At 46.9% G+C, this 14343-nt stretch overlaps 1 protein-coding gene across 3 annotated transcripts in view; it reads right to left on the bottom strand.

The window, feature by feature from the left end:
• LOC137095532 (protein argonaute-3-like) overlaps positions 1-14343 on the bottom strand; it is a 255766-nt gene that overhangs the window by 127993 nt on the left and 113430 nt on the right. For all 3 annotated transcript variants that reach the window (XM_067462306.1, XM_067462304.1, XM_067462305.1), the window contains exons 7-8: positions 11407-11494; positions 11131-11278 (exon numbers count right to left, since the gene is read on the bottom strand). In XM_067462306.1, the coding sequence (XP_067318407.1) occupies positions 11131-11278; positions 11407-11494 (236 nt within the window). The remainder of the gene's footprint in view (positions 1-11130; positions 11279-11406; positions 11495-14343) is intronic.

Below are 14343 nucleotides of genomic sequence, written 5' to 3'. Positions count from 1 at the left end.
CCAATTAAAACCAAACTTGGCATACAGAACTTCCATTACCCACTTTCTCTAATAACCCGGGCAGCGCTGGGTCCCCAAGCTACTAATATAATAAAAGTCAAAGTTTGTATGCATCGGAAAAAAGTGTGGTGGAAATGTGGAGGAGTATGTACCAGCTTTCTGATTGGCTGCCACTGTGGTACAATCTGCATACGGTCTCTGACTGGCCAACTTCAACATTCCGAGGTACAATTTGCATATGGTCTCTGATTGGCCAACTTCTACATTCCGAGGTACAATATGCATATGGACTCTGATTGGCCAACTTCAAGATTCCGAGGTACAATTTGCATATCGTCTCTGATTAGCCAACCGCAACATTCCGAGGAAGCAGAGGGAATAGGAAGGGGGCCTGAAGCTGTGAGGAATGGTTGGAGTTGAAGTCCAAAACCCGTTGTGACCCCCAACAATGACAGAACAAAACCAAACCTGGCACAAAGACCCCAAGACACACTATACATTCTGGTGCAGTGTGAGCGTGGATAGACCATGGATGACGGGACTTGCAGTACCTTCACTCACTTACTGAAACCACAGCGACACTTATCAAATACCAAGAAAGACCAAACTTGGCACAGAAAGCCCCCTTAGCCAACTCAAAATTCTGGTGAGGTTTGGGGGAGAACAGACTATCGATGATAGGACTTGCAGTACCAAAACTCACTTTCTGAGACCACTGTGACCCTCATCCAATGAGTGATCAGGAACAAAACTTGGCACACAGAGCCCCCACGACCCACTCTCCATTCTGGTGCAGTTTGGAGGAGGATGGACCACAGATGATGGGACTCGCAGTACCTTCACTAACTTCATGGGACCACTGTGAGCCATATAAATAACTGATAAAGACCAACCTTGAGACACAATTCCTTTCTCAAATAACCCGGGCAGCGCCAGGTCCCCAAGCTAGTCTATATCTATATCTATATCTATATATATAATAAAGAAGAGTGTTTGTATCGGACAGAGGAATTGTGGAGGGAGGGTGGAAGGGCGGTGTATGTGTCAGCATTCTGATTGGCCAGCCTGAAAGTTCCAACATTCGGATTGGCTGCCGCAGTGGTGCTATTTGCATATGGTCTCTGATTGGGCAGCTTCAATAGGAGCCCCTGGTGGAGAAAACAGTGAATGGCAGAAACGGGGACATGAGAAGGAAATTTGCATATGGTCTCTGATTGGCCAGCTTCAATAGGAGCCCCTGGTGGAGAAAACAGTGAATGGCAGAAACGGGGACATGAAAAGGAAATTTGCCTATGGTCTCTGATTGGCCAGCTTCAATAGGAGCCCCTGGTGGAGAAAACAGTGAATGGCAGAAACGGGGACATGAGAAGGAAATTTGCATATGGTCTCTGATTGGCCAGCCTCAATTCCATGATTCCGAGATGACAAAGAGAGGAAAGGAAAAGGCCAGAGGGGGCTGAGTCAGAACATTACCAATACAGACCAGACATGGCATACAGAGCCCCCATGACCCACTTGACATCCTACTGCAGTTTGGAGGAGGATGAACCATGGATGATGGGACTTCCAGTACCATCACTCACATTCTGAGACCGCTGATAACCTCATCCAATGACTGATCATAACCAAACTTGGCACATAGACCTCTCATGACCCACTTTACGTCCTGGTGTGGTTTGGCCGGGGATGGACCGTGGATTATGGGACTTGCAGTACCATTGCTCAATTCTTCAGACCACTGCAACCCTCATCCAATTACCAATAAATACCAAACTTGGCACACTGAGTCTCCATGACGCACTCTACATCCAGGTGCAGTTTGAAGGAGGATGCACCATGGACGATGGGACTTGCAATACCTGCACTCCCTTCCTAAGACCATTATAACTGCCAACAATGATGGATCAGGACCACAATTTACACAGCGAGCCCGCATAACTCACTCTACATCCTGGTGCGGCTTGGAAGAATTTGACAATGGATGATGGGACTTGCAGTCACTTCACTCACTTCCTGAGACCACTGAGACCCTCGCCAATGACTCATCAAGACTAAACTTGGCACATGGAGCTTCAATGACCCACTCTACATCCTGGAGCAGTTTGGAGGACGACAGACCATGGATGATGGGACTTCAAGTACCTCTACTACCCAAGACTGCTGCAAAACTCATCTAATGACCAAGCAAGACCAACGTTAGCACACAGAGCCCCCATGACCCACTCTACATCCTGCTGCAGTTTTGGAGAAGGGTGGACCATGGATGATGGAACTTCCAGTACCTTCACTCACGTTCTGAGACCTCTGCAAACCTCATCCAATGACGGATCAAGACCAAACTTGGCACATAGACCTCTCATGACCCACTTTACGTCCTGGTGTTGTTTGGAAAACTTTGGAGATGGATGATGGGACTTGCAGTACCTTTGCTCACTTCCTGAGACCACTGAGACCCTCGCCAATGACTAATCAAGACTAAACTTGGCACATGGAGCTCCAATGACCCACACTACATCCTGCTGCAGTTTGGAGGAGGACAGACCATGGATGATGGGACTTCAAGTACCTCCACTCCCTTCCCAAGACTGCTGCAACCCTCTTCTAATGACCAATCAAGACCACACTTGGCACACAGAGCCCCCATGATCCACTCTACATCCTGATGCAGTTTGAAAGGGGATGGACTTTGGATGATGGGACTTGCACTACCTTCACTCACTTACTGACACCACTGCCACCCTCATCTAATGACTGATAAAGACCAAACTTGGCACACAGAGCCCCCATGACCCACTCTATATCCTGCTGCTGTTTGTAGGAGGATGGCCCATGGATGATGGGACTTCAAGTACCTTCACTCACTTCCTGAAAATAATGCTGCCGTTATCCAAAGACCAATAAAGACCAAACTTGGCATACAGAACCGCCATTACCCACTTTCTCTAATAACCCGGGCAACGCCGGGTCCCCAAGCTAGTATATAATAAAGAAGAGTGTTTGTTTGTATAGGACAGAGGAATTGTGGAGGGAGGGCGGAAATGTATGTGCCAGCGTTCTGATTGGCTGCCGCTGTGGTGCTATTTGCATATAGTCTCTGATTGGCCAGCTTCAATAGGAGCCCCTGGTGGAGAAGAGGGTTCATGGCAGAAACGGGGCATGACAGAAGGAAATTTGCATATGGTCTCTGATTGGCCAGCCTCATTTCCAACATTCCGAGATGACCAAGAGAGGAAAGGAAAGGCCGGGGGCTGGGTCAGAACACTCCCAATACAGACCGAAATAGGCACACAGAGCCCCCATCACCCACTCTACATCCTACTGCAGTTTGGAGGACGATGAACCATGGATGATGGGACTTGCAGTACCACCACTCACATTCTGAGACCGCTGTTAACCTCATCCAATGACTGATCAGGACCAAACTTCGCACATAGACCTCTCATGACCCACTGTACGTCCTGGTGTGGTTTGGCCGGGGATGGACCATGGATTATGGGACTTGCAGTACCATTGCTCAATTCTCGAGACCACTGCAACCCTCATCCAATTACCGAGAAAGACCAAACTTGGCACACTGAGTCTCCATGACGCACTCTACATCCAGGTGCAGTTTGAAGGAGGATGCACCAGTTACGATGGGACTTGCAATACCAGCACTCCCTTCCTAAGACCATTACAACTGCCAACAATGATGGATCAGGACCACAATTTACACTGAGAGCCTGCATGACACACTCTACATCCTGGTGCGGTTTGGAAGAATTTGGCAATGGATGATGGGACTTGCAATCATTTCACTCACTTCCTGAGATCACTGCGACCCACGCCAATGACTGATCAAGACCACACTTGGCAAACAGGGTCCCCATGACCCACTCTACATCCTGGTGCACTTTCGAGGAGGACAGACCATGGATGATGGGACTTGAAGTACCTCCACTCCCTTCCCAAGAGTGCTGCAACCCTCATCTAATGTCCAAACAAAACCAAACTTGGCACACAGAGCCCCCATGACCCACTCTACATCCTAATACGGTTTGGAGTAGGGCATGCCATGGATGATGGGACTTGAAGTACCTCTACTCGCTTTCCGAGACTGCTGCGACCCTCAACAATGACTGAACAACACCAAACTTGGCACATAGACCTCTCATGACCCACTTTATGCCCTGGTGAGGTTTGACTGTGGATCGTGCATGGATTTTGGGACTTGCAGTACCTTTGCTCAACTCCTGACACCACTGCAAAACATCATCCAATTTCCGAATATGACCAAACTTGGCACACTGAGTCTCCATGACGCACTCTACATCCAGGTGCAGTTTGAAGGAGGATGCACCATGGACGATGGGACTTGCAATACCTGCACTCCCTTCCTAAGACCATTATAACTGCCAACAATGATGGATCAGGACCACAATTTACACAGAGAGCCCGCATAACTCACTCTACATCCTGGTGCGGTTTGGAAGAATTTGACAATGGATGATGGGACTTGCAGTCACTTCACTCACTTCCTGAGACTACTGAGACCCTCGCCAATGACTCATCAAGACTAAACTTGGCACATGGAGCTTCAATGACCCACTCTACATCCTGGAGCAGTTTGGAGGATGACAGACCATGGATGATGGAACTTCAAGTACCTCCACTACCCAAAACTGCTGCAGAACTCATCTAATGACCAATCAAGACCAAAGTTGGCACACAGAGTGCCCATGACCCACTCTACCTCCTGCTGCAGTTTTGGAGAAGGGTGGACCATGAATGATGGAACTTTCAGTACCTTCACTCTCATTCTGAGACCTCTGCAAACCTCATCCAATGACGGATCAACACCAAACTTGGCACATAGACCTCTCATGACCCACTTTACGTCCTGGTGTTATTTGGAAAACTTTGGAGATGGATGATGGGACTTACAGTACCTTTGCTCACTTCCTGAGACCACTGAGACCCTCGCCAATGACTAATCAAGACTAAACTTGGCACATGGAGCACCAATGACCCACTCTACATCCTGGTGCAGTTTGGAGGAGGACAGACCATGGATGATGGGACTTCAAGTACCTCCACTCCCTTCCAAAGATTGCTGCAACCCTCTTCTAATGACCAATCAAGACCACACTTGGCACACAGAGCCCCCATGATCCACTCTACATCCTGCTGCAATTTGAAAGGGGATGGACTTTGGATGATGGGACTTGCAATACCTTCACTCACTTACTGACACCACTGCCACCCTCATCTAATGACTGATAAAGACCAAACTTGGCACACAGAGCCCCCATGACCCACTCTATATCCTGCTGCTGTTTGTAGGACGATGGCCCAAGGATGATGGGACTTCAAGTACCTTCACTCACTTCCTGAAAATAATGCTGCCATTATCCAAAGACCAATAAAGACCAAACTTGGCATACGGAACTGCCATAACCCACTTTCTCTAATAACCTGGGCAACGCCGGGTCCCCAAGCTAGTATATAATAAAGAAGAGTGTTTGTTTGTATAGGACAGAGGAAGTGTGGAGGGCGGAAGTGTATGTGGCAGCGTTCTGATTGGCTGCCGCTGTGGTGCTATTTGCATATGGTCTCTGATTGGCCAGCTTCAAGAGGAGCCCCTGGTGGAGAAAAGAGTTCATGGCAGAAACGGGGACATGAGAAGGAAATTTGCATATGGTCTCTGATTGGCCAGCCTCAAACCCAACATTCCGAGATGACAAAAAGAGGAAAGGAAAGGGCCAGAGGGGGCTGGGTCAGAACACTACCAATACAGACCGAAATACGCACACAGAGCCCCCATCACCCACTCTACATCCTACTGCAGTTTGGAGGAGGATGAACCATGGATGATGGGGCTTGCAGTACCACCACTCACATTCTGAGACCGATGTTAACCTTATCCAATGACTGATCAGGACCAAACTTCGCACATAGACCTCTCATGATCCACTTTACGTCCTGGTGCGGTTTGGCCGGGGATGGACCGTGGATTATGGGACTTGCAGTACCATTGCTCAATTCTTCAGACCACTGCAACCATCATCCAATTACCAATAAATACCAAACTTGACCCACTGAGTCTCCATGACGCACTCTACATCCAGGTGCAGTTTGAAGGAGGATGCACCATGGACGATGGGACTTGCAATACCTGCACTCCCTTCCTAAGACCATTACAACTACCAACGATGATGGATCAGGACCACAATTTACACAGAGACCCAGCATGACCCACTCTACATCCTGGTGCGGTTTGGAAGAATTTGACAATGGATGATGGGAATTGCAGTCACTTCACTCACTTCCTGAGACCACTGAGACCCTCGCTGATGACTCATCAAGACTAAACTTGGCACATGGAGCTCAAATGACCCACTCTACATCCTGGTGTGGTTTGGAGGAGGACAGATTATGGATGATGGGACTTCAAGTACCTCCACTCCCCAAGACTGCTGCAAAACTCATCTAATGACCAATCAAGACCAAAGTTGGCACACAGAGCCCCCATGACCCACTCTACAGCCTGCTGCAGTTTTGGAGGAGGGTTGACCATGGATGATGGAACTTCCAGTACCTTCACTCACATTCTGAGACCTCTGCAAACCTCATCCAATGACGGATCAAGACCAAACTTGGCACATAGACCTCTCATGCCCCACTTTACGTCCTGGTGTTGTTTGGAAAAAAATGGAGATGGATGATGGGACTTACAGTACCTTTGCTCACTTTCTGAGACCACTGAGACCCTCGCCAATGACTAATCAAGACTAAACTTGGCACATGGAGCACCAATGACCCACTCTACATCCTGGTGCAGTTTGGAGGAGGACAGACCATGGATGATGGGACTTCAAGTACCTCCACTCCCTTCCGAAGATTGCTACAACCCTCTTCTAATGACCAATCAAGACCAAACTTGGCACACAGAGCCCCCATGATCCACTCTACATCCTGCTGCAGTTTGAAAGAGGATGGACTTTGGATGATGGGACTTGCGGTACCTTCACTCACTTACTGACACCACTGCCACCCTCATCTAATGACTGATAAAGACCAAACTTGGCACACAGAGCCCCCATGACCCACTCTATATCCTGCTGCTGTTTGTAGGAGGATGGCCCATGGATGATGGGACTTCAAGTACCTTCACTCACTTCCTGAAAATAATGCTGCCATTATCCAAAGACCAATAAAGACCAAACTTGGCATACGGAACTGCCATAACCCACTTTCTCTAATAACCCGGGCAACGCCGGGTCCCCAAGCTAGTATATAATAAAGAAGAGTGTTTGTTTGTATAGGACAGAGGAAGTGTGGAGGGCGGAAGTGTATGTGGCAGCGTTCTGATTGGCTGCCGCTGTGGTGCTATTTGCATATGGTCTCTGATTGGCCAGCTTCAAGAGGAGCCCCTGGTGGAGAAAAGAGTTCATGGCAGAAACGGGGACATGAGAAGGAAATTTGCATATGGTCTCTGATTGGCCAGCCTCAAACCCAACATTCCGAGATGACAAAAAGAGGAAAGGAAAGGGCCAGAGGGGGCTGGGTCAGAACACTACCAATACAGACCGAAATACGCACACAGAGCCCCCATCACCCACTCTACATCCTACTGCAGTTTGGAGGACTATGAACCATGGATGATGGGACTTGTAGTACCACCACTCACATTCTGAGACCGCTGTTATCCTTATCCAATGACTGATCAGGACCAAACTTCACACATAGACCTCTCATGACCCACTTTACGTCCTGGTGTGGCTTGGCCGGGGATGGACCGTGGATTATGGGACTTGCAGTACCATTGCTCAATTCTTCAGACCACTGCAACTCTCATCCAATTACCAATAAATACCAAACTTGGCACACTGAGTCTCCATGACACACTCTACATCCAGGTGCAGTTTGAAGGAGGATGCACCATGGACGATGGGACTTGCAATACCTGCACTCCCTTCCTAAGACCATTACAACTGCCAGCCATGATGGATCAGGACCACAATTTACACAGAGAGCCTGGATAACTCACTCTACATCCTGGTGCGGTTTGGAAGAATTTGACAATGGATGATGGGACTTGCAGTCACTTCACTCACTTCCTGAGACCACTGAGACCCTCGCCAATGACTCATCAAGACTATACTTGGCACATGGAGCTTCAATGACCCACTCTACATCCTGGAGCAGTTTGGAGGACGACAGACCATGGATGATGGGACTTCAAGTACCTCCACTACCCAAGACTTGCTGCAAAACTCATCTAATGACCAATCAAGACTAACGTTGGCACACAGAGCCCCCATGACCCACTCTACATCCTGCTGCAGCTTTGGAGAAGGGTGGACCATGGATGATGGAACTTCCAGTACCTTCACTCACATTCTGAGACCTCTGCAAACCTCATCCAATGACGGATCAAGACCAAACTTGGCACATACACCTCTCATGACCCAGTTTACGTCCTGGTGTTGTTTGGAAAAATTTGGAGATGGATGATGGGACTTGCAGTACCTTTGCTCTCTTCCTGAGACCACTGAGACCCTGGCCAATGACTAATCAAGACTAAACATGCCACATGGGGCTCCAATGACCCACTCTACATCCTGCTGCAGTTTGGAGGAGGACAGACCATGGATGATGGGACTTCAAGTACCTTCACTCCCTTCCAAAGATTGCTGCAACCCTCTTCTAATGACCAATCAAGACCACACTTGGCACACGGAGCCCCCATGATCCACTCTACATCCTGCTGCAGTTTGAAAGGGGATGGACTTTGGATGATGGGACTTGCAGTACCTTCACTCACTTACTGACACCACTGCCACCCTCATCTAATAACTGATAAAGACCAAACTTGGCATACAGAGCCCCCATGACCCACTCTATATCCTGCTGCTGTTTGTAGGAGGATGGCCCATGGATGATGGGACTTCAAGTACCTTCACTCACTTCCTGAAAATAATGCTGCCATTATCCAAAGACCAATAAAGACCAAACTTGGCATACAGAACCGCCATTACCCACTTTCTCTAATAACCCGGGCAACGCCGGGTCCCCAAGCTAGTATATTATAAAAGTCAAAGTTTGTATGTGGAGGACAAAAGTGTGGCGGTGTGGCGGGAGGAGTATGTGCCAGCGTTCTGATTAGCTGCTGCTGTGGTGCTATTTGCATATGGTCTCTGAATGGCCAGGTTCAATAAGAGCACCTGGTGGAGAAAAGAGTTCATGACAGAAACAGGGACATGAGAAGGAAATTTGCATATGGTCTCTGATTGGCCAGCCAGAATTCCAAGATTCCGAGATGACAAAGAGAGGAAAGGAAAAGGCCAGGGGCTCTGTCAGAAAATTACCAATACAGACCAAACTTGGCACACAAAGCCCCCATGACCCACTCTACATCCTACTGCAGTTTGGAAGAGGATGGACCATGGATAATGGGACTTGCAGTACCATCACTCACATTCTGAGACCGCTGTTAACCTCATCCAATGACTGATCTGGCACACAGAGCCCCATGACCCTCTCTACATATTGCTGCAGTTTTGGAGAAGGGTTGACCATGGATGATGGGACTTTCAGTACCTTCACTCACATTCTGAGACCGCTGTTAACCTCATCCAATGACTGATCAAGACCAAACTTGGCACATACACCTCTCATGACCCACTTAACGTCCTGGTGTGGGAAATTTTGGAGATGGATGATGGGACTTGCAGTAACTTCACTCACTTTCTGAGACCACTGAGACCCCCGCCAATGACTGATCAAGACCAAACTTGGCAAACGGAGCCCCAATGACCCACTTCACATCCTGGTGCAGATTGGAGGACAGACCATGGATGTTTGGACTTCAAGTACCTCCACTCCCTTCCCAAGATTGCTACAACCCTCATCTAATGACCAATCAAGATCAAACTTGCCACACAGAGCCCCCATGACCCACTGTACATCCTGCTGCAGCTTGGAGGAGGGTTGACCATGGATGATGGGACTTACAGTACCTTCACCCACATACTGAAACCACTGCGATCCTGAACCAATGACTGATCAATACCAAACTTGGCACACAGAGCCCCCATGACCCTATCTACATCCTGTTTCAGTTTGGAGGAGGGTGGACTTGACTTGCAGTACCTTCACTAACTTCCTGAAAAAAATGCAGCCATTATCCAATGAGCAATAAAGACCAAACTTGGCATACAGAACCGCCCAAGCTAGTGTATAATAAAAGAGAGTGTTTGTATGCGGTGGACAGAAGCGCAGTGGTGTAAGTGCCAGCATTCTGATGGGCTGCCACTATGGTGCTATTTCATATGGTCTCTGATTGGCCACCCAGAACATTCCGAGGCAGCAGAGGGAATAGGAAACCGGCCTGAAGCTTTCAGGAATGGTTGGAGATGAAGTCCAAAACACCTTGTGGCACCCAACAATGACAGAACAAGACCAAATGTAGCACACAGACCCCCCCACAAGACCCACTCAACATCCTGGTGCAGTTTGAGCAAGGATGACAGGACTTGCAGTACTTGAACTCACTACCTTAGAACACTGTGGCCCACACCAATGACAGATCAGGACCAAACTTGGCACACAGAGGCCCAATGGCCCACTTTGAAACCTGATGTGGTTCAGGGCAGGATGGGCCACTAATGATGGGATTTGCAGTACCTTCACCTGATTCACTTCCCACAGAACATTGTAGCCCCTACAAATAGCAGACCAGGCCCGAACTTGGCACACACTCATGGCCCACTCTACATTCTGATGCATTTTTAAGGGGAATGGGCCATGGATGATGGGACTTGCAGTATCTTTACTCACTTACTGAAACCACTGCGAACCTCATCCAATGACCAATCAAGACCAAATTGGCACACAGAGCCCTCATGGCTCACTCTACACCCTGCTGCAGTTTGGAGGAGGATTGACCATGGATGATGGGACTTCAAGTACCTTCACTCACTTCCTGAAAATAATGCAACCGTCATCCAATGACCAATAAAGACCAAACTTGGCATACAGAACCCGCATTACCCACTTTCTCTAATAACCTGGGCAGCGCTGTGTCCCCAAGCTAGTGTGATATAAAAGAAGCTATCAAGCGTCACTCAAAAGTTTGGCAACAATTACTTCAAGAGGCAGGTAGGTGTGTTTCTGCTCCTGTCCCACTTGTAGGCAAGGAAGGTGAGGGTATTTCAGCAGGAGGTTGTACTTTTCTCTGAAGTACTGTGCCACCGTTCTTTCCACAGTCTGGCCGTTTTCTAATTGCAATGGGAAACTGAAAAGAAAAAATGGAGTCTCACAAAAGCTGCAAGAGAAAATTATCTTCATTCTAGCATGATTTTCTGCAGGAAACGGGGGTCATGATCAACTAGTACATGCTTACAGCTGCAGATGTTTGCTTACGTTTGATGACTGGCTGGTCTCCGTGTAACATTGCAGACACGGTACTTCCGTCTCATTGTTCCACAATGAGTCACTTCAACCTTCAGACCTATTTGAAAACAATGGGGGAGAAAGAACGCTAATGGCAAAGCATGCCTGTCCCCAAAGGTTTGCGTGGTAAACACATAAGCGATGCATAACAGCCTGAATGTGGATTTAAATATAGATATCTCTGAATGAGTCATTTTGATACAGCAAAAGAGTCCAAGTATGGCAGCAGGTTTATTCTTATCAAGGCACAATTTTTACGACGTGTGACACACACACACTGGATGCTTATGAATTCATACATAAAAGAAAGGGTCTAAAATGTAGGGAGGAGGGAGCAAACCCGTTTTTTCTTTTTTTCTTTTTTGCTCTTCTGGAGACAAGGATGCAGAACGATGACTTCAAACTACAGGAAACAAGATTCCACCTGAACATTAGAAAGAACTTCCTGACTGTGAGAGCTGGTCAGCAATGGAACTCTCTGCCCCAAAGTGTGGTGGAGGCTTTTAAGGAAAGACTGGATGGCCATCTGTCAGGGGTGCTTTGAATGCCATTTTCCTGCTTCTTGGACTGGATGGCCCATGAGGTCTCTTCCAACTCTATGATTCTAAGCCAGGCATAGGCAAACTTGGGTGCCGCATGGCGGGCCAGAGTGGGGTGGAAGGGCTGGAAGAGGGTTCTCCCCAAGCCCCCTTGCTGCCCTTTCCTGCTCTTCCTCTTCTGTCAGAGGCACAAAGTGAAGGAAAGACAGGATATATTGGGATCCCAAAAGGGTTGGCTTGGTCAGGATGAGATGGTGGACGGGAGATAAAAAGTGTATCCATTAGACCCTCTTAATTTCCTACCCGATATAGAATCCTAGAGCTGGAAGACCTCCAAGGGCCATGCAGTCCAATCACCTGTCATGCAAGAAGGCACAATCAAAGCACTCCTAATAGATAGCCTCTGTGGAAAAGCCTCCAGAGAAGGAGTCTCCACCACACTCCAAGGCAGCCAGTATGTCACTCTCCAACAACTCTTACTTTCAGAAAGTTTTTAGTAATCTTTTCTTCAAGTCTCTTCCCCTGCCATTTGAAACCATTGCTCCCTTGTGCCCTGGTCTCTAAAGCAGCAGAAAGTCAGTTTTTCCCCTTCTTCTCCTCCTCAATCGGACACCATTTTAAATCTTGAAACATGGTCTTCATGTTTCCTCTCTACCTTCTCCCAGCATGTTTCCTCTCTACCTTCTCCCCAGCAGGAAAGAGGGAAGGAAAAAGAAAAGGAAGGAAGAGAGCAAGAGAAGGGTGGAAGGAAGGGTGGAAGAGAATTGAGGGAGGAAAGGAAGAAGGGAGGGAGGAAAGAGAGAACAAAGGAAAAAACAAAAAAAAGAAGGAGAAAGAGAGAGGGAAGGAGGAAGGAAAGAAGAAAGGAAGGGCAAAAGGGTGGAAGGGAAGGAACAGGAGAGAAAGAAAAAGGGAGGTAAGGAAGCAAGGGAGAGAGGAAAGGAGGAAGGAAAGAAAGAGAGAAAGATAGGATGGTGATAGAGAAAAGGGTCTGAGAAAAGAGCCTAAGGGGCCACATTTGGCCCCTGGGCCTGGGTTTGCCTATACTTGTTCTAAGCCATAAGTGGATCCAAAAGCCCACCCTGTAATTTCAGAGGGCCCCTCTCCACATTTTATTTTGTATGCATGCACACAGATATACCTAAGCCTTATCTGATATTCAACAAACTACAAGGGTGAGTCAAAAATTTTTCCACACTCTGGCTGTAGAATTTATTTGAATCAACCTTAAGGAAAGACAAATTCATCTTTTTCAACATAATGTTCATGTTTTTCAATACAATTTTCCATCTGTCAACAAGCTTATTTATTCCCTTATTTAAAATGTTTTAGGTTGAGATGCGAGCCACAAATGTATTGCTGCACAGCTTCATCAGACATGAATTCTCCTCTTTCAGGAGACCACACGGGTGACAGTCCAACAACGAAGCAACACAATGGCAATAGGGAAGATGTTTTACCACTTCAAAACAACATTTTTGGAATTATCATTATTATTATTATTATTATTATTATTATTATTATTATTATTTGCATTTGTATACCACTTTCCTCACCCCTGGGGGGACTCAAAGTGGTTTACAACATAATAAATGGCAAATTCAATGCCTCACATATATATAAAAATATCACATATCTAAATCAGTAACATATAACTGTAGATAAAAACCATTAAAACTATAAAAACATCAAACATAGACATAAGCATGAGTCACCCTCGGACTGATATTGGCAGGGTAGGAATGGCGTAAATAAATAAATAAACAAACACATTATTGCTGCAATTAACAATGTAGACCACTTCTCTTCTCCCCCCCCCCCCACTCCCCAACTCTCCATAGCATTTCAGCCCTTCTTTTTATACCCTCCCTGCTCCCCCTCCCCCATCCCAACAGACACAAAGTTATTTAGGTATAACATAAATAACTTTTTGTCACAATTTATTAATATTATTAAAAGTTATTTGTGTTGACAGTATGGGCAGCGGTGTGCGGACGTGCATTGCCACACAACAACACAATGCATCTGGATAGCAGTCCTCTGTGTTTTGTCTGAATTTGGGGCTTCAGTCCTTCAGTGAGCATCTCACTGTATTGAGAATTGTTGATCATTGAACCTTTTTTCTGATAATGTTCCAATATTGCCCTTCTTTTGTGCAAATCAGTCTTTTTTTTTCACTGCCATTTCAAATAAACTCACGTAACACTTTCAAAACTGCACAGCAGTGAATGGGGAGACAATGTCCTCATATAGAAAGTGCTGATAAGTTTTAATATAACCAGAGTGCGGATTTTTTTTTGCTCAACCTCATGCATGGCTTTCCTTTTGAATATCAAATGAAATTGACAGATATCTTCCTCATTAAAAA

Source organism: Anolis sagrei, chromosome Y, assembly GCF_037176765.1.
Source record: "Anolis sagrei isolate rAnoSag1 chromosome Y, rAnoSag1.mat, whole genome shotgun sequence".
NCBI lineage: Eukaryota > Metazoa > Chordata > Lepidosauria > Squamata > Dactyloidae > Anolis > Anolis sagrei.
The sequence above is the reverse complement of the archived record's forward strand: the minus strand, read 5'-3'. Positions and strand labels throughout refer to the sequence as shown.